General features: G+C 34.5%; 1 protein-coding gene across 1 annotated transcript in view; it reads left to right on the top strand.

Annotated features, from left to right (window-relative positions):
• Positions 1-135: 135 nt before the first annotated feature.
• LOC130682203 (cullin-4B-like) overlaps positions 136-22,088 on the top strand; it is a 474,485-nt gene continuing 452,532 nt past the window's right edge. Inside the window, exons 1-8 of the mRNA XM_057496334.1 lie at positions 136-291; positions 469-490; positions 2,979-3,086; positions 3,723-3,838; positions 14,470-14,573; positions 15,512-15,581; positions 18,276-18,349; positions 18,959-19,121. Of these exons, the coding sequence (XP_057352317.1) occupies positions 136-291; positions 469-490; positions 2,979-3,086; positions 3,723-3,838; positions 14,470-14,573; positions 15,512-15,581; positions 18,276-18,349; positions 18,959-19,121 (813 nt within the window). The remainder of the gene's footprint in view (positions 292-468; positions 491-2,978; positions 3,087-3,722; positions 3,839-14,469; positions 14,574-15,511; positions 15,582-18,275; positions 18,350-18,958; positions 19,122-22,088) is intronic.

The following is a 22,088-nucleotide window of genomic DNA, read 5'->3' as shown; positions in this document are numbered from 1 at the left end:
ATCAAGCCCATTTCTTCTCGTTTATCTAAAGCATAAGTCTTTTGATGTGGCTCTAGTTCCATCTTTCTGCCTTCCAGTTGAAGAACTATGCGTACAAATGCGGTTGCCAAGTTAAGGTCATAACGGTAATTGTTGATGCAGTCATCTCCAGGGGAAACAGAGGAGGTCTCGCATCGTGAGACTACCAGTCGCGAGACCACCGCTCGCCTGCCCAACATTCGCGAGACCACCGCTCGCGAGACCAACATTCGCGAGATCACCGTTCGCGAGAAAACATTCCCGAAACCATATGTGAGACCACACTTCTCGAGCCCAGGCTCGTGAAAACACCGTGAGCGAGACCAACAATCGCGAGACCAACTTCGCGAGACTACCGATCACAATCCTGAGGTGTAGTCAACGTGGTCTTCGAGGGTGCGGAGGTAAGTCCTTCGTTGCCCAAGAGCTAAAACTGCAGCTTACTGCTAGTCTCTCAGCCGTCATCTCAAGGGTGAAGTGTTCTCACGGTGAGCTCCCCTAGGGCACAGGATTCTCGTGTTGGTTTTGTGGCTGGTGATAATGCGTGAATAGTCAGGTTCCTCCCTGCTTGTCGCTGTTTCGGCCGTCCTTGGTTGGGACTCACCAGAGATGTTTTCCTCCATCCTTTACAAGCTTATGGTTTAGTCAGGCTCTCTCGTTACTGTGGCTTTCCGTCTGTTTCTTGCTTCATTTTATCTGAGATGACTCTGTGACTTGTCGCCCTTGTATTTCTACTTTACTGCTCAAACGGACTTTTCTTTCACAGATGTTTCTCTGAATATTTTTCCTTCCCATCTCTGCATCACAGTTTCTCTTGTTTATCACCTTTTCGTTTTCAGTGTCTTCCTCTCTGCTCATCTGCTTTAAATCTCTGAATTTTTTAGAATCTATTTTTTGCACTTCCTGTGTGCTTATTTTTCTATCTCCTCTCCTCTCTTATTGGTGTTTCTATGACCCACTGTCTGTCTTTCTCTTAAAATTGGTTTAAAAAATGTGTATGAACTGTTCCTCCCCAGTTGCGGAATTTTGTTCACACTTGCTCCCTTGTCATTCGAGTTCTCAAAGGATAGAAGTACTTTGGCGCTGTTTTTCTGTAACTGTCAGACTTTGTGTACTAGCCCCATTCTCTTTTTCTCCCCCATATCTCCTTGCTATGTAGTCTGTCCCTTTTTATCCTCCTTTGGAATCCCTGTGACTTGCTTTTGGTTGTGGAGCTTCATTTTGTGCCATTTTTCTCTCTTTCCTGTGCTGCCATTATTTCCATTTTTATTCCTTCTGAGCCTTTTCTCTTCTCATTATCTTTGTCTCTGGTATTTTCTGTTTCTTCATAGAGGCCTTTAAGTCTCTTTTGTTTTCCGTGTGATCCTGTACATTTGATTCTCTCTAGTGTTGCCTCCTCCGTCCTTGAACCAGACATTTTTTATCCTTATATTCTTTTATGATGGCTAAATTGTGCTATTTCACTCCATGAGTATTATTTTGCTTTACTTCCTCTTGTTTTCTCTGTTGTTTAATGTTTACTTACCGTCTCCTCTCTCGTCACATTATGATTAAAAACACTTTTGAAATCATTTTTGTGTTTTTCACCCTGCTATTACTGAGATTCACTTCTTGTTTCACTTTTCTTAGGCTTTTTCCCTAGCTCTTGATTATCTTCCTTTTTATGTTTTTAATTTTAAAACGTCACGTATGTCTTCTCGTTTTTAGAATATTTTACCCTCCTTATCTAGCCACTAGGGCTGTGTTCTCCATTAATCTGAATAATAGAGATAGTTGCTGATGTTTTTATTATTTTTCTCCCATCCCCTTCCACGATTAAAGGAATAAGACATAAAACATAGGATCAAGGGAAGGGAGCAACATTGGATGCTTTTCTTGCTCATCTTTTGGCTTCTTACCATCCTCTTATTTTAATTAATTAATGTGTTTGTTTATTTTTATTTTGGTGTTGTTAATGTACAGTTACTTAAACATTATGTTTAGTAGACTCCCCATATTATCACGTCCCCACCACACACCCCATTATAGTCACTGTCGATTAGCATAGTAAGATGCTACAGAATCATTGTTTGTCTTCTTTGTTTATACTGCCTTTCCCATGACTCTCCACTACATTGTTTGTGCTAATTTTAATGCCCCTTGTACCCCCTCATCCTTCCTTTCCCACCCATCCACCACAGTTCCTTTCCCTTTGGTAACTGTTAGTCTATTCTTGGGTTCTGTGAGTCTACTGCTGTTTTGTTCCTTCAGTTTCTTCTTTGTTCTTGTACTCCACAGATGAGTGAAATAAATCATCGTATCCTTGTCTTTATCCCCTGGCTTATTTCACTGAGCAAAATACTCTCTAGCTACATCTATGTTGTTGCAAATGGTAGGATTTTTTTCTTCTTATGGCTGAATGATATTCCATTGTGTATATGTACCGCATCTCCTCATCCAGTCATCTACTGAGGGACACTTACCTTGCTATTGTAAATGTTGCTGCAATAAACATAGGGGTGCCTATGGATTTTTCAAACTGGGCCCCTGAATTCTTAGGGTAAATTCCTAAGAGTGGAATTCCTGGGTCAAATGGTATTTCTATTTCGACTTTTTTGAGGAACTGCTGTACTGCTTTCCACAGAGATTGAACGAGTTTACATTCCCACCAGCAGTGTAGGAGGGTTCCCCTTTCTCCACATCCTCACCAACATTTGGTGGTGTTTGTCTTTTCGATGTTGGCCATCCTAACTGGTATGAGGTGATATCTCATTGTGGCTTTAATTTGCATTTCATCTTCCTCCTTTTTATCTGAACTTAAGTCTTTTAGTTGACAAAGTTAGGAATGGGATTTTCTTGGATTTCATAGGGTTTAATGAAAATGGCAGAAGAACACTCACCGTTATCTTCATGTGCTCCTACCTCTGTGGAAGAAGAGCAATTCAAAAACAGAAATTTGATAATTTTCTCTGTGGCTGCAGACCCCCACAAAGATGCCTTGACTGAAACCCCCAAGACTCTGTCCACTTTTTCCAGGACCAAGTCTGGCACTGGCTCTGTCAAGAAGTTGGTAATCAAAAACTGTAAAGGTAATGTAATCATATTTAATGATTTCAGTTTGGCTCCCTATTGCTTCTTTTATATTTTAAAGTGTAAATATTTTTATTTTTTGAGGTGCCATCATTTTTAGAAGGTTTGGAAACATTGACTTTGGACTCTAACTATCTGAATCCTAGTCGGAATATAAACATAGTGTAAACTGTGACCTTTTGGGAATGGCTTTATTCTTCAGATATATCTTTCCTTGTAAAAAATAAAACAAATGTCCTTGGTTTTGACAGAACCATTCTAGATGGGCACATCTTTACAGATTCTGTCTTCTTAGTGAACAGATCTGTATTATTAACTGAGAAATGGTTTTCCCATGGTAATAAAAAGAGAAAATTTTAATTTTTAGAAGTCTATAGAAAACAGGGCAAAACATGCATGTAGCCAGTGAATTAAGGTAAAGAGGCTTTAATAAGAGTACTATGAAGTAGTGGTTCATCTTCACTCTTTTGTATGTGAATATTTGTCCTAGCGTCATTTGTTGAAGAGACTATTTTTCCCTCAGAATGGTCTGGAGACCTAGTTTTCAATAATTTCATCATAGCTGTATAATAATTATGCATTTTATAGACCTTGACATTGTCTTCAAGTCATTTGTTTCATAAATTTTTTGCTAGATAAACTTCTGGTGCTGGAAAAGTACACTGAAGAAACATGGCAAAAATTAAAGGAGGCTATACAGGCTATCCAGAACAACGTCTCCATTAAATACCACCTGGAAGAACTCTACCAGGTGGGTGTTACTTTCAATACAACTATTTAGTAATTGTAATGGAGGCAGGATTTTTGTATCTAATTGAAAATTTGTTTTGGATCTCTCTGATCTGTTTTATAATCATGCATAAAATACACGAAATCTGGCACTGCGCAGGGGCGGGGTGGCCGGGCCTCCAGGTGTCTTCCGGGTGGGGCCCGGTGGGATGGCAAAGGGCAATGTCCACCCTGGCTCGGGTAGTCAGTCTGCACTTAAATATCAACCATTTTCCGTTTTTGCTTCTTCCCTTAAAATTTATATTTATCCAGTACATTTAATTGAAAAATGTATGTTTTTTTATTCTTTATTTTGTTTTTATTTTTTAATTGTTTATATTTTCAATTACTAAAAAATGTACAAAATAAAGTTTCATTGCTGGTCTTGTAAGAGCTATACAATTTTCATAAATGTATCCTATAACTTCAGCAGTTCACCTATTTCAAAAATTTGGAATTCTGTTCATTTGTTATTCTTAAGACCACCTCAAATTTAAAGGCTACCTTATTGTACATTTAAAGTGTATCATAACAGTGTGGTAGTTAATAAAACACTATTTTTTTTCTTTTGATAAAAAAATACACGAAATCTGTCTTTGACTATAGTCATGCAATCCATTAAAACTTTTTTCTCTGTGCTTTTTTAAATTTTGGCATCATTAATCTACAATTACTTGAGGAACATTATGTTTACTAGACGCCCCCTTCACCAAGTCCCCCGCACATACCCCATTAGTCACTGTCCATCAGTGTAGTAAGATGCTGTAAAATCAGTACTTACCTTCTCTGTGTTGCACTGTCCTCCACATGCACCCCCTACATTATACATAGTAATCATAAGGACCCCTTTCTTCTTCCCCCTCGTTTCTCCCTCTCTTCCCACCCACCATCCCCAGTCCCTTTCCCTTTGCTAACTATTAGTCCTTACTTAGGTTCTTTGATTTTGCTGCTGTTTTGTTCCTTCAGCTTTTCCTTTGTTCTTATAGTCCACATATGAGTGAAATCATTTGGTACTTGTCTTTCTCCACCTGGCTTATTTCTCTGAGCATAATACCCTCCAGCTCAATCCATGTTGTTGCAAATGATAGGATTTGTTTTCTTCTTATGACTGAATATATACCATTGTGTATATGTACCACGTCATCTTTATCTATTCATTTACTGCTGGATACTTAGGTTGCTTCCATTTCTTGGCTATTGTAAATAGTGCTGTGATAAACATAGGGGTGCATCTGTCTTTTTCAAACTGGCTGCTGCATTCTTAGGGTAAATTCCTAGAAGTGGAATTCCTGGGTCAAATGGTATTTCTATTTTGAACTTTTTGAGGAACCTCCATACTGCTTTCCACAGTGGTTGAACTAATTTACATTCCCACCAGCAGTGTAGGAGGGTTCCCATTTCTCCACCACCTTGCCAACATTTGTTGTTTTTTGTCTTTTGGATGGTGGCAATCCTTACTGGTGTGAGGTGATACCTCATTGTGGTTTTTATTTGCATTTCTCTGATGACTGACAATGTGGAGCATCTTTTCATGTGTCTGTTGAACATATGAATTTCTTCTCTGAAGAAGAGTCTGTTCAGCTCCTCTGCCCATATTTTTAATTGGACTGTTTGCTTTTTTTTTTTTTGGTGTGTGAGCTCTTTATATATTTTAGTTGTCAACCATTTTTTGGATCTGTCATTTATGAATATATTCTCCCATACTGTAGGATACCTTTTTGTTCTATTGATGGTGCCCTTTGCTGTACAGAAGCTTTTAGCTTGATATAGTCCCACTTGTTCATTTTTGCTTGTGTTTCCCTTGCCCGGGGAGATATGTTCATGAAGAAGTCACTCATGTTTATGTCCAAGAGAGTTTTGCCTGTGTTTTTTTCTAAGAGTTTTATGGTTTCATGATTTACATTCAGGGCTTTGATCCATTCTGAATTTACTTTTGTGTATGGGGTTACACAATGACCCAGTTTCATTGTCTTTCATGTAGCCCACCAGTTTTGCCAACACCAGCTGTTGAAGATGCTGTCATTTCCCTATTGTATATCCATGGCCCTTCTATCATGTATTAATTGACCACATATGCTTGGGTTTATATCTGGGCTCTCTATTCTGTTTCAGTGGTCTCTGGGTCTGTTCTTGTGCCAGTACCAAATTGTCTTGATTACTGTGACTTTGTAGTAGACCTTGCGTCCATTTAGCATAATTCCCCCTGCTTTGTTCTTCCTTCTCAGGGTTGCTTTGGCTGTTTGGCATCTTATGTAGTTCCATATGAATTTTCAGACTATTTGCTCTAGTTCATTGAAGAATGCTGTAGGTATTTTGATTGGGATTGCATTGAATCTGTAGATGGCTTTAGGCAGGATTGCCATTTTGACAATATTAATTCTTCCTAGCCAAGAGCATGGGATGAGTTTCCATTTGGTTGTGTCCTCTTTAATTTCTCCTAAGAATGTCTTGTAGTTTTAGGGTTACAGATCTCCCACTTCCTTGGTTAGGTTAATTCCTATGTATTTTTTTTTATGTGATTGTGAATGAAATTGTTTTCCTAGTTTCTCTTTCTACAGTTCATTGTTAGCATTTAGGAAAGCTTCAGATTTCTGTGTGTTAATTTTGTATTCTGATATCAGTTCTAGTAGTTTTTGAGTAGAGTCTTTAGGGTTTATTATGTACAATATCATGTCATCTGCAAATAGTGACAGTTTGACTTGTTCTTTACCGATCTGGATTCCTTGTATTTCTTTGTTTTGTCTGATTGCCGTGACTACGACCTCCAGTACTATGTTGAATAACAGTGGGGAGAGTGGGCATCCCTGTCTTGTTCCCAATCTTAGAGGAAATGCTTTCAGCTTCTTGCTGTTTAGTATGATGTTGGCTGTGGACTTATCATATATGGCCTTTGTTATGTTCAGGTACTTTCCCTCTATGCCCATTTTGCTGAGAGTTTTCATCATGATTGGATGTTGAATTTTGTCGAATGCTTTTTCAGTGTCTGTGGAGATGATTATGTGATTTTTGTCCTTCTTTTTGTTGAGGAAGCATATGATAATGGATTTTTTAATGTTGTACCATTCTTGCATCCCTGAGATGAATTCCACTTGATCATGGTCTTTGATCCTTTTGATGTACTTTTGAATTCGCTTTGCTAATATTTTGTTGAGTATTTCTGCATCTATGTGCATCAGCGATATTGGTATGTAATTTTCTTTTTTTAATGGGGTCTTTGCCTGGTTTTGTATTAGGGTGATGCTGGCTTTATAGAATGCGTCTGGAAGTACTCCCTTTTCTTCTATTTTTTGGTACACTTTAAGGAGAATGAGTATTATATCTTCTCTATATGTCTGATAAAATTCAGCAGTGAATCCCTTTGGCCCGGGGGTTTTGTTCTTGGGTAGTTTTTTAATTACCATGTTAATTTCTTTGCTGGTAATCGGTCTGTTTAGATTTTCTGTCTCTTCCTTGGTCAGTATTGGAAGGTTGTATTTTTATAGGAAATTGTCCATTTCTTCTAGGTTTTCCAGCTTGTTAGCATATAGTTTTTGTAGTGTTTTCTAATAATTCTTTGTATATATGTGGGGTCTGTCATGATTTTTCCTTTCTCAGTTCTGATTCTGTTTATGTGTGTAGATTCTCTTTTTCTTTTTATAAGCCTGGCTAGGGGCTTATCTATTTTCTTTATCTTTTCAAAGAACCAGCTTTTGGTTTCATTGATTTTTTTCTATTGTTTTATTCTTCTCAATTTTATTTTTATCTTCTCTGATCTTTATTATGTCCCTCCTTCTGTTGACTATAGGCCTCATTTGTTCTTATTTTTCTAATTTTGATAATTGTGCTTTAGACTATTCATTTGGGATTGTTCTTTCTTCTTTAAGTATGCCTGGATTGCTATATACTTTCCTCTTAAAACTGCTTTCGCTGCGTCCCATGGAAGATGGGGCTTTGTGTTGTTTTTGTCATTTGTTTCCATATATTGCTTGATCGATCTCTATTTTGATTTGGTCATTGATGTATTGATTATTTAGGAGCATGTTGTTAAGCCTCCATGTGTTTTGCTTTCTTTGTATAATTTATTTCTAGTTTTATAGCTTTGTTGTCTGAGAAGTTGGTTGGTAGAATTTCCATCTTTTTGAATTTACTGATGCTCTTTTTGTGGCTTATTATGTGGTCTATTCTGGAGAATGCTCCATGTGCACTTGAGAAGAATGTGTATCCTGGTATCCTGTTGCTTTTGGGTGTAGAGTTCTATAGATGTCTATTTGGTCTATCTGTTCTAGTGTGTTTTTCAGTGCCTCTGTGTCCTTAATTATTTTCTGTCTGGTGAATCTGTCCTTTGGAGTGAGTGGTGTGTTGAAGTCTCCTAATATAAATGCATTGCATTCTATTTCCTCCTTTAATTATGTTAGTATTTCCTTCACATATGTTGGTCCTCCTGTATTGGGTGCATATATATTTATAATGTTTATATTCTTCTGTTGGATTGACTTCTCTGTGTTTTTATATGATTTATTTAGTTATATCTATGCTTTGTATGCAGTTGTACTCTTCAGTGTATATTCTTCAAGTATTTCCACACAGTTTAGCAAGTTCTTGTGCATATATTTCTGGCTCTGCAGAGAGAGTTCTAGCCTATTTTTTAAAACCCGAGAGGAATATACTGAATCACAAATGGACTTCAAGGCCATTTTGGGCCTTGTATTTAATTTAATAAGTAGGTAACTAATGGAGGATAAGATCACAAGATAATTAAATCATCAAATTGCCTGCTTGTTTTGTAATTTCTTTATACTGTATTCATCTTTTTCCTCCATTCTGACTATGTAATGACCTCAAGTAAATGCTCCCTAATACAGTAAAATCTGAGAGAAACTATTCAGGAGTAATTTTATTCATTGGATTTACTCATTTATAATAATGCAGTTACTATTGCATTTGCTTCTTTTTGTTATTATCCTTCACTCTTACTGTATAATACATGAACTCTACAAATCAGAAGCCATTGACATTGTTTTCTGAATTTCTTTTCATTTCCTTTTATTTAGGTTCAGTGTAATGCTTTCACATACTTGCTACCTCGATCACTTTTACTTTTTTCTCATTCTTGTAAAATTTGTAACCCTGACCATCAATTCTTTTGGATAAATACTTAGATTCTATAGTACATTCCTTGATTGTTACTGATATATTGATATATTGATATGTATTGCTTTTACAAGTCTCCCATTTATCAGCCATCTTATGAAATTACTTGATAGGCTTATTGAAATCATTAGGCAAGTAATACCAACTTACTGATTCTGAGATGTTTTGTCTCTAACGTGCTAATAATAAAAGTATATTATTATGATATGGTGTAATTTTAGGAGGATAAAATGATATGTGATTTACATAAGGATTTGGAATAGTGTCTGATAGTAAGCACTAAACTGAAGCAATCATTCTTTCTCTTCTAGTTCTTCCTTCTTCGTAAGTGGAATAGTTTCAGTTATATGCCTTAAGTTTACAGATAAAATCAGAATATTATTCCCTTAGATACATGTGTCTATTCATTTCTAAGAAGAAGGTGGCATATTTACCTTGTATACTAAAGCATTTTTACATATTCCTTTGAATATACAGTTCTTGAAGCATTTATCTTGCCTAATCCTTTTCTATTGTAAGGAAATACACATAAAATAGTATCATTTTAGTTTTACATTCTGTGACATCCAGTACATTCATAATATGTTACCACTAGCATTATATAGCCTAAAATCTTTTCATGACCTCAGTAGGAAACCTCACACCCAAAGATTTCTATCCATTCATTTTTGAATCTAGCCCCCGATTTTTGTTAATCAGCTTCCTGTATCTATTGATTTACCTAATCTGAATTTTCCATATAAATGGAATCATATAGTCTGTCACTTTTTGTGTCTGGAATAATATTTTCAAGATTCATTCATGTCATAAAATGTTTCAGTACTTCATTCTATTTCATGAAAAATAATACTCCATTGATGATTACCACATTTTATTTACACATTCATTAGTTAACAAATATTTGGGTTGTTCCTTATGCATAATTGTGATATGAATATTTGTATATGTTTCTGTTCGAACACATTCTTCCTTTTATTTTGATTTTATGCCAGAAGTGGAGGTACTGTGTCATGTTGTAATTGTATATTTAAGTTTTTGGAGAACTGCCTAATAGTTTCTTTGTAGTGGCTGCATCATATTATTTTCCTGTACAAGGCAGTTTATGGGGATCCAGTTTTTCTATATCCACAACACCTTTTATTTTCTATGTTTTTAATAAGAAAATTTGTAGTGGTTCTGCTCAGGTTTACATTTTCTGAATGACTGTTGATGTGAAGCATCTGTTCATGATACTTTTGGCTTATTGTTTATCTCCATGAAAAATGTTTATTCCTATCCTTTGTCCATTTTAATTGAGTTGTTTATCTTGTGTTAAATTGAATAAACTTTTTTTATACTATGGACACTGGACTTTTACATATGTGATTTGCAAATATTTTCTCCCATAATATAAAATACAAAAGTTTATATTAAGAATTAATTTGATAAAAAGTTATCTGACCGTAACCAATTCAGTAACAATTAGTACATTTACAGTGCTGTGCTCTGTAAAGTGTGCACCATCTCTATCAAGTTCTGTTTTTATCACTTAAAGGGAAATCCTTTCCCACACTGAACAGTTACTTCTCATTTACTACTCCTTAAGTCCCTGACCAACACTAATTTGCTTCTCATCTTTTAAGGATTAACTTGTTCTGTATATTTCACATGAATAATATTAAATAATATGTTATTTCTAGTGTCAATTTTTTTTTTGGTTAGCATAATGTATTTCAGATTTGTCTATCTTGGAATATGTTTTTGAACTTGTGCATTTTCATGGCTGAATGATTTTTTATTATATGGCTGTACCACAGTCTGATTTCCATACATCCCTTGGTAGGCATTAGCTTAATGATTGTTTAATTATTTGTGTTGTTTTTGTCTTTTGTTTCCATATATTGCTTGATCTGTATTTTGATTTGGTCATTGATGTACTGATTATTTAGGAGCATGTTGTTAAACCTCCATGTGTTTTGCTTTCTTTGTATAATTTATTTCTAGTTTTATAGCTTTGTTGTCTGAGAAGTTGGTTGGTAGAATTTCAATCTTTTTTAATTTACTGATGCTCTTTTTGTTTAATTCCACGTTGTTTTCCTCCACATTGTTTTCCTCACTGTCGCACCATTTTGCATCGCTGTAGTAAAGGTATTAGGGTTCTCTTTTCTGTACACCTTTGCTAACACTTGCTATTTTTAGTTTTTTGGTTATAACTGTTGTTATGAAAGTGAAGTGATACCTCTACAAGTTTTTGATTTTAGTTTTGCAAAGGGCTGATGATGATGAAAATGTTTATATGTGCCTGTTGGAATATCTGTAATTTTTTTAAGAAACTTCTCAAGTCCTATTTCTATGTAATTATTTAAAGTGATGTTATTCACGGAACACAACTGATGCAACAAAAATTCTAAAACGTACAATTTATGATTCTGTGCAACCATCATTTTGATTAAGTTCCAAACGTTTTCCTCACCCTAATTGAAATCCTGTCCCCTTCCACCATACCCCAGCATTTGGCCAACATTCACCTGCCTTTTCTCCTTACGGATTTACCTGTTGTGAATGTTTCATAAAACAGAATTGTAAATCTTTTGTCTCTTGTTCTGAATATTCAATGAAACAGAGTTATATGATATATTGTCTCTTGTGGTAGTTTCCTTTGACTTACCATAATGTTTTCATGATTCATCCAGATGATAGCATGCATTAAAACTTCATTGTGAAATTATATTCTACTCTGTTATGTGCCACATTTTATGTATTCACTTGTTAGTTTATGGACACATTTTTCCCACTTACTGACTACTGTTAACTAATACTGTTGGGAACATTATCGTAGAAGTATCCCTGTCTGTTTTCAGTTAATTTGAATATTAAACTTGGAGTAGAATTTCAGGTTGTGTGGTGGTGCTTAACTTTGAGGAGCTTCCAAACTATGTCCCATATAAAATTATAAATATTTAATATTTCCTTAGGTGTAGTACATGAAGGCTCTAGTTTTTTCATTTTTGATCAACACTTGGTATTCTCCATTTGAAAAAATTATTTCCACCCTACTAGAAGTGAAGTGACGTTCACTGAGGTTCACATTTCTCTAGTGGCTTATCTCATTAATGCTATTTGTAAGTGCTTATTGGTCATTAGTATATCTTGGAAAATGTTTAAATCCTTTGTTGATTTTTAAATGGATTGTCTTTCTGTTTTGAAGTACATAAATTTCATATATATGTTGGTTATTATAACCATACCAATGTGATTTTCACCTCGTTGTTTTCCATTCTGTGGGTTGCCATTTCACTTTTTGATTGTGTCAGTTAATGGGCACAAAAGTTTTCAGTTTTACTGAAGTACGGTTTCTCTCTTTTTCCTCTTTTGCTTCTGCTTTCAGTGTTACACTTAAGAAACTACTGCCAAACCCAAGGCCATGGAGATTTTATCCTATCTTTCCTTCTGAGGGTTTTACTATTTTGGATCTTACAGCTTACCCCTTTGGTGTGTTTTAATTCTTGTACATGCTATAAGGAAAGGTTCACCTTTGTATGTATGTGGGTATGAATTTATTTAAGAGATTGTTCTTCCCCCTTAAAAGTTATTGGCAGACTTGTTAAATATCCGTGGAGCCATTGATATAAATTGTATTTCTAGGCTCTAAATTTGATTTCTTTAATTTATATTTCTATTCTTATTCCCAAACCACGCTGTCTTGAGTGCTGTATCCTAGGCTCTATTACTGTTTCCACACATCCTTTTTCCTCTCCACTTCTTAGACTAAATAATCTCTAATAAACTATCTGCATGTTTGCTGATCCTGCCTTATGTAAGTTCATTTCTGTTGATTCCCTTTGTTGAATTTTTATTTCAGCCTTGCATATTTTTCAGAATTTTGGTTTCTTTTTAAAGGTGTACATTTCTTTCTTTAAGTTTTCCTTTGGCATGGCATTCACCCCTGTTTTCTTTTGTTTCCAAGCTTATTTTAGCCACTTGAGTGTATTTGCAACAGTTGATTTAATTTATTGTAACAAGCCAGTATCGATAGTTTTTATTCATTTCTTTATTCCTGGAATAGACCATCCTTATAATTTTTTTGCAAATAGAAGATCTGAGTATTGTAATGTGGCCTCTCTGAAGGTCATATTTTGTCTTTACCCCAAGGCAGAAAAAAGATGCTGCTTTGTTTGTGTGCTAAGTATTTGCCTTCTAATCACCTTTCTGAAGCATTTTTTAAAGACAGAATTTCTTTATTTTGTGTGGGCTTTTGACATTCCTTTTCATTAATTTATACTCAACCAGTCATTTTACTGAAATTTGCTTCAATCCTACAGCCAGACAAAACAAAAATTGTGTTGGGGCATTCACTCATTTTTAGCCATGCTCTCTACTGTTCTGCTCTAGTCTTCTGTCGTTTCAGCTGGACATATCCTGAAGATGAACTTGATGTGAAATTAGGGGTTACTCAGGTCTTTTCTGAAAATGTATACAGCCTTGGGCATGTGTGTGGCCTCCTACATGTTCTAAGAATACACACGAAGCAGTTCAAAACACTTACTTCTTCATACTTAACTTTCCAACCTCTGATCCTTTCTAGGATATTCTACATGTTCCTTGTCCCATTAGTTATCTCTTGCCTCAGATGGCTAAGCCTAGTAGTATATTTGCCTGTAATTTTAGAGAAAGTTCCCTTCATAGCTCCCTCTCTTGAGTAGATTCCAAAGGAGACACAAAGACAAGCCCAAGAGTGGAAACACGCATTTACAATTCCTTGAGAACAAGGTCTGTATTCCCTCGACTGTCCCCAGCAAGCAGTGGATTTGCTATCACTAAGTTAAGTGGGTGCTTTAACACAAGGATCTATTACTGAAACGTAGCAGCATCTTTCTTCAGTAAATGTTCCTCTGATTTAAGTTTTGGTTAGATTCCAGAGCTCTGCAATCGCTGATTCAGAGCCCCTTTTTTGGCCAGCCTAATTGTCATTTAGTGTAGAGAGGGGGTTTTGAAGTTTTCTGTCACCTGTTTTGGTGACATCACTCCATTAGTCAGGTATATTTTAATATAAACTAAATGGTCATTGCATTATCCATCAGCATTTAATAAAATTGTTTATGGTTATGATTATTGTACAACCTGTCTTTAATTCTCTTTCCTTTTTGAAGTCTTATACAACAAATTATGAACTAACAAGACAAGCCATGGGTTTAATATCTGTAATTTCAGATTACATTTTTATTAAAAATTTTAATATCTTGATATTACTTTCTTTAAGATAGTTTTGTGACCATTAATTTGGATGGAAAATCTTAAGTATATTTTCTTAGGTTTTTGTCATATATTGCAAATTTGGAAATAGAAATTTACAATTTTGTGGTTATATTAATGTATTGACATTTGTATTAGTTCCTTAATCTGTATGAAGAACTCTGTTTTCAGTATTCAATACCTTTAATGAATATAGAAAAGTATTTCATTTTTTCAAGTGTTGTTTAAGCAAATATGTTTACAATTTTTCAGATTGTTGAAAATATTTGCTCCTTCAATTTATCTTCAAACTTGTATAAACAACTGACGTGGCTTTGTGAACTCCATATGAAGGCACAAGTTCATCAGTTCAGGGAGTATCCTTTTTTGAAACCAGATGCTGCAAGTTCTTTTCCTTTCCTTAGATCATCTTTTCACTTAATGATTTTATCTTAGCTTTTATAATAATCTTTTTGAAATACACATTTGTGCACAATATTATATTGGTTGTGGATGAACAATCTACTGATTCATCATCTGTATAAATTATGTAATGCTCACCATAATAGGTTTTAGTCCATTTTTGACAATATATATTTTGTAGTTTCAACATATGGCAGACAAAGTTTGCTTCATTTTCATTTTGAATAACAAATGGTGTTTTATGAGATCAATTTAATAAACGTTTTCTGTATTTATTTTATTATCATTAATATACATGAGCAATATTGTGGTTACTAGATAACTCCCATTATCAAGTCCCATTATATCTCATTATAGTCAACGTCCATCAGCCTAGTAAGAGGCTATTGAGTCACTACTTGTCTTCTCTGTACTATACTACCTTCCATGTGCTCCCCCCACAGGTTATGTGTGCTAATTGTAATGCCCTTTGTTCCCCTTATCCCTCCCTTCCCACCCACACACCCAGTCCCTATCTCTTTGGCAAGTGTTAGTACATTTTGGGTTTCTGTGATTCCACTGCTGTTTTGTTCCTTCAGTTTTTGCTTTGTTAGTATGCTGCAAAAATGAGTGAAGTCATTTGGTACTTGTCTTTCTCCTGACTTTTATTTCACTGATCATACCACCCTCTAGCTCCAGCCATGTTGTTGAAAATGGCAGGATTTGAGTAGAGTAATTGTTAGACATGTAAAATGAATTTTATTTTTTAATACTTTACGTGCTAAGACTTAGAGATGTTTGGACTTCTGATAAGCATTAACCTATTCTACCAAATACTTTGTTTTAGAAGCCATGTCTTCCATTTTCATAGTGTTAATTTTAGAATGTAAACTTTTTCTTAACATTACCTCATGAATTCTTTGGATAGTGACTCTTTCATAAAGAACATTAATCAATGCTGGCAAAATCATTGCAGGCAAATGGTAGAGTATAATAATTATGTTTTTAGTTGCAAGTATGTTGTCAAATTTGTGAGAATGTTCCAGCTAAGAAAAATAAAACATGCAGTTAACTCATGCTTTGTTTAAAAACATATTTGGAAGTGCTTTTATGATAGAAGTTTTTTCTGAATTATATAAATTGAAATTGTAGTTGATTTGTCCACCTACAATTTGGAAAATGTTTTTTTTAAAAACATAATTTTAGACATAGTTGAGTTTATATTATTAGAGCCAAAGAGGCATAAAATGTAAGGTTATTTATAACCACATCACTTTGAAATTACAAAACTGAATCTCATTAAATAGTTTCTGAAATTAGTGATTTACAATCAGGTTTTATTGTGCCAGGGAGTGTGCAGAAAAGGAGTTGGAACCACATCAAAGGCAATATGCTGAGTTGGGGAAATGTTTTAGATATTCCATAGGAGGCATTACTCTTTTTTTGCTACTGATAATATGATGTGAAATATGTGTGCTTCTCAGTTTTGGTGTAATATAGCATTAGAATAATATGGACTAATACAATTAATATACTTCTAAAATTTGTAATGCATTTTATGTATTTTTTATTTATTTAAAAATATGTCAATACAAAATGATGCGACTTCAGTGTTTGGCATTAATTGAAAACAGTTCTTTTTCTCAGTTTCCTACATAAAGCCTGAAGTTTGATTAGGGTTTAAACTATTTATTGTTTGGAATAGTTAGTGGGAGCTTATAATTTGAAAATACAAAAAGGAGAGCACCAAATCAATTAAAATGTGAAAGTGTTTATTTTACTATTGTTTATTTTAATGAGGTGCCTTTCATATTTGGTTGCACTAGGTGTTTGTTTCTGGAATTGTTAAGCCCAGTGCTCACTTATTTCCAGTTAGGTGTGTCCTTTCTGGTAATTGATGGCTGCCATATCACAGCTTTCTGGTTTTCATACTCATGTAAAAATGTGATAGTCTTAGCTCAACATAAAGACTGTGAACCCTGTCAGCATCACATCTTTGATCTCCCACAACTCTGCTCCCTGCCAGAGTTCCCTGGACAGCATACCTACCCTTTCCCATAACACTTCCAAAGGCACCGGGCAAAGTTCCTCAAGGGAGTTATCCCAGGTGCCATGAATGTTTTAAGTTACAAGCAAAAAAATAAAAATACATAGATTTTTTTCTAAAAACAATATTAATGAATACAATGATCACCTAATGTTGATTGCACAAACACATTTTATAATCTTTTACGTTTATTTACAACATTTCCAGCTAATGTGAACATGCCATAAAATTAAGTCTGTGACAACATAGTTTACCTTTGTGGGTGTTTTTTTTTTGTGCAGTTGAAAGATACTATGTTAAGGGGAAATAAGCATATCACCTATAATCATTTCTCCATGCAGCATTTAATCTGCCAGCCTGGAAAGTTCTTAATTCATTCTCTAAGACACAATTGAAGAGTTATCAATTCTCTGTTGCTTTCTAGGATCTTACAAGCCCCCCATCCAATTCTGGTTTCCTCTTGTATCTCTTTTAGTTTCCCCGAGATGTTTAGGCATATTCTAGAACTTAATAGGTGTGTTTAAAGTATTAGTACTCTGTCTCTTTTCACAGTGTGAATTCTTTAAATACTTTTTGAGATACAACGTGAGTCTCACATGTAGAATGTGATGATTTGATAACAATTATATATGGCTGAAAGATTACGACGGTGGCATTAGCTAGCTAACACATTCATCACCTCATATAATTACTTTTTAATTTTAATGGTGAAAACATGAAGGATCTCCTCTCAGCAACTTTCAAGTATTTAATGTAGTAGTATCAAATGTAATCACCATGCTTTATATTGGAACTCTAGAGGTTGATTTTCACTTAAGATTTGTATCTTTTGTTACTATTTTATATTTAATATATTAAACAATTCTTTTTATTAAATTATCTTTTATTAAATAAGATTACTTCAATGTAGTACTTACAGAATACTCAGTTTAATTTTCTAGTAAAGTAAATAACCGTAGAGATAACCCAATTAGTGCAAGTTCCTGGGTTTTGCCAGTGCTTTTTAATAGTAAAAGGGGACTTGAGATAGGAACACTTGAGGACTACCATTCTAGTGTTTGTTTAAATTACAATTAACTTACATATATCAATATCTTCATAATAAATCCTAATAAGTGTCTTTTTAGATGTTTTGTCTTCAAATACAAGCCATAGGAGCTAACGTTTGTAGAGTCTTGGCATTAGTAGTGAATTTATGTTTCTTCTTGATATTCTACCTGCAATTCTATACTGTAGATTTTTCCTTACATTTTTCGGTCTTCTAATCTTGTACTCATAGATTTTCCAAGATTTATTTGTTAGGCAAACTATATTAGCCCTGTTGAATATCAGTATTTTATGTAAAACATAATCTTTATATGAATAAACGTTCATAAATCTCTGCTAATATTTATTATTAAAGGAGGAATTTAGAACAAATAGTGTGGAAAGTGAGGGAAAAATGTAAAGTTACTTTTCCAAGACAAAGAGATGTATTATTGCCCATATTTGATCTTGCAACTGGTAATAATATATACAAATGCCAGAAGTAAGGTGCTTTTCTTAAGAATAAGGTTTTGACAGGTGGTCAATAATTTAATAAAAATATATTTTCTTTGTAAATGCTTTATCTTTGTTTTCTTTTTGACAGATCATGATCAGGAACATTTTTCTGTTCCTAGATAGAACTTATGTTTTTCGGAATCCAGAGTTACATTCTATTTGGTAAGGATGACAGTGATTGCTTTAAAAGAATTGTTACAGGCAACTTAATGATCATCTGTTTGATATGTGCTAACTGAAAGAAGATACACAAGAGAAATACAAGTTTCAAAATCTGTACTTATTCATATCATAAAATTTTAAATATCTTTAAAATTATATTAGACCACATGGTATCCTAGATTGAAATGTTAATTTATCCCTTCATCTTAGTGTTAATAAAATATCTTGTTGATGAAGCATACTACTTCTAGGACCCATTCTATGAAAATCACTTTTCATGTGTTTTATACTAAATTGACAGTACTTTGGAACTTAAAATGGGAATATTTGAAAGCCTTAAAGCTATCCTAAATACTGCTTTATTTATTGGAATTATATATGTCTTTCAGTGAACTTTACTTAACTCTTAGATATTATTTAGATCTATTTTAGACAATCAAGAAACAAACAAAAATTTAGCCAACTGTGGACAGATGAGTTTAATATAAAATTGTATGTTGTTTTGACTGTGGATTATGCATTTACTTAAAATCACAACCGATAGCAAAACACAAGCTGAAATTTACGGGGTTGTAATTACCACTTATTTAGACAGTTCCTTTTTTATAGGGACATGGGGATCCAATTATTTAAATCACACATAATGTGTGATCAGAACATTCAGAGCAAGACTATACACGGGACTCTTCTGTTGATTGAAAAAGAAAGAAATGGCGAGGCGGTTGATCGATGTTTGATTCAAAGACTTTTAAATATGCTTTCTGATTTGGAAGTGAGTAATTTCTTAACTTTTATAAAATGGAAGTGAATTGTCAACTAATAATCTAAAGCTAGATTTTACCTGAGTTTCTTTGATTGTATCTTATATTTACATAGAATCTTTTGAGAATAAATTACCCAAAGAAACAAGGAAGTTCTGTGCAACAGAGGGAAGGAACCTCGTGCAAAAACAAGAGGTATTTGGAATGAAGATTATGATTATTAGTTCCGTGATTCATAAAGCAGATTATTCAATGCCTTACTATGAGACATTCCCTGATAGTAAGGTCTAACAGTTTTGGCCTGATATGGTTATGTGCAATAACCTATACTGTCCTGCATTTTATGTATGTGAAGACATGGATTTTGTGGTACACTTATATTAATGAGAGATTCACTTTTATTCTTGGTCACTTTTGCTAAAGCTTTGTTGATTTTGTTACTCTTTCCAAAGATCCACGTTTTGGCCAGTTGAGTTTTCACATTTGTTTTTCTTATTTCTCTTTGCCTTAAATTCCATGCTAAATGTTGCTTTCATCACTTGGTTAAGGTTCATATTGACCTTTTCCGTGTGTCTTCAGGAGCAGAGTTGGGTTTTTGTTTTTAGACCTTTCTTTTAACTATATTCACAACTATCAGCTCTCCTGTAAATAGCATGCTAGCTGCATTACTTAAATTTTAGTGTGTTGTATCTTCATTTTCATTCACATTAAAGTGCTTTTGAGTTTCCCTTGTGACTTTTCTTTAACACAGTTACTTAGAATTTTGTTTAATTTCAACACATTTGTGAATTTCCCTTATTGCCCTTTTTCCATTTTAACACCACTGAATTGAGATAAAATGTATCATAAAAATCATACACTTTGTTTGATTTCAGTACTTTAAAATTAGCTGACTAACAAGTCTGATGGAGTCTATCCTGTGAAATGTTCTTTGTGTGCTTGAGAAGTATGCATACTCTGCTGTTGGCTGTGGAATGTTCTTTTAGAGATTGTTAATTTTAGCATTGCTCAGATGTTTTATTTATTTGCAGGTTTTTTTGTCTGAGTGTTCTATTTCTTTTATATCTTGCATATGTCCTCCATATATATACACACACATCCTTCCATAGGGTATTAACATCTATAGCTGTAATTGTTGAATTACTAATTTTTCTCTTCATTTTTCAGAACTTTGATCAGTTATTTTATAGATTTGTGGTAGTTACACTAAAAACTGAACCACAGATTTTATTTACTTTGTATTTTTTTATTTTTTATTTTGGTATCATTAATACACAATCACATGAGCAACAGTTTAGTTACTAGATTCCCCCCATTATCAAGTCCCCAGTACATTCCCCATTACAGTCACTGTCCATCAGCATAGTAAGATGCTATAGAGTCACTACTTGTCTTCTTTGTGCTATGCTGCCTTACTGTGCCCCACCTTACATTATGTGTGCTAATTGTAATGCCCCTTATTCCCATAACCCCTCCTTTCCCACGCTCCCTTCCAGTCCCTCTCCCTTTGGAAACTGTTAGACCTTTCTGGGGTTCTGTGAGCCTGCTGCTGTTTTGTTGCTTCAATTTTTGGTTTGTTCTTGTGCTCCACAGATGAGTGAAATCATTTGGTACTTGTCTTTCTCCTCCTGGCTTATTTCACTGAGCATAATACCCTCTTGTTGCAAAGGGCAGGATTTCTCTCCCTCTCTTATGGCTGAATAATATTCCATCATGTATATGTACCATATCTTGTTCATCCGTTCATCTATGGTTCCTTCCGTAGATGGCTATTTTAAGTAATGCAGTGATAAATAAAAGGGTGCACATGTCTTTTTGAATCAGAGATATTCTTTTGTGTGGGTAAATTCCTAGGAGTGGAATGAATGGGCCCTATAGAATTCCTATTATTAGTTTTTTAAGGAACCTCCATACTGCTTTCCACAGTGGTTGCACCAACTGACTTTCCCACCAATAGTGTGGGAGGGTTTCTAATTCTCCACATCCTCCTCAACACTTGTCATTTCTTCTCTTAGATATTGGCCATTCTGGCTGGAAAGTAATATCTCATTGTGCTTTTAATTTCCATTTCCCTGATGATAGAGATGTGGAGCATTTTTCATGTACCAGGTTATCATCTATATGACTACTTGGGAAAAGGATCTGTTCCTTTCCTCTTTTTTAAGGTTGGTTACTAGTTATTCTGGTGTTCTTTATGTATATTTTGGATATTAACCCCATTCCACATAAGTCATTCATGAATATAGTCTCTCATGCTGTAGGTTTCCTGTTTCTACTGAAGGTGTCATATGCTATACGAAACTTTTGAGTTTGATGTGGTCCCACTGTTCATTTTTATTTTGTTTTTTATGGCCAGGAGATGTGTCCAGGAAAACATTGCTCATGCTTGTGTTCAAGAGAATTTTGCCTGTGTTTTCTTCTAATGGTTTTATGTTTTCATGTCTTACATTTAGGTCTTTGCTCCATTTTGAGCTTACTTTTAGCTATGTAGTCAGTAATCCACTCTCATTCTCTTGCATGTAGCTTCTGAGATTTCCCAACATCAGTTCCAGAAGAGGCTGTCTTTTCCCATTGTATATTTGAGGCTCCTTGTCACACATATGCTTGAGATTATATGTGAGCTCTCTATTCTATTCCATTGATCTGTGGTTGTCTTTCTTGTGCCAGTAGTATATTGTTTTGATTATTGTTGGTTTGTAGTAGATCTTGAAGTTAGGGAGCATAATTCCCACAGCTTTGTTCTTTTTTCTCAGGATTGGTTTGGCTATTTGGGATTTTTTGTGGTTCCTTATGAATTTTAGGATTATTTGCTCTAGTTGATTGAGGAATGCCATTGGTATTTTCATAGGGATTGCTCTGAATCGGTCAATAGCTTTGGGCAGGATGATCATTTTGACAATATTAATTTTTCCTATCCAGGAGCATAGGATATATTTCATTTATTTGTGTCTTTTTAATTGCTCTCATGAGTGTCTTAA

This window comes from Manis pentadactyla, chromosome Y (assembly GCF_030020395.1).
Source record: "Manis pentadactyla isolate mManPen7 chromosome Y, mManPen7.hap1, whole genome shotgun sequence".
Taxonomy (NCBI): Eukaryota; Metazoa; Chordata; class Mammalia; order Pholidota; family Manidae; genus Manis; species Manis pentadactyla.
The sequence above is the reverse complement of the archived record's forward strand: the minus strand, read 5'-3'. Positions and strand labels throughout refer to the sequence as shown.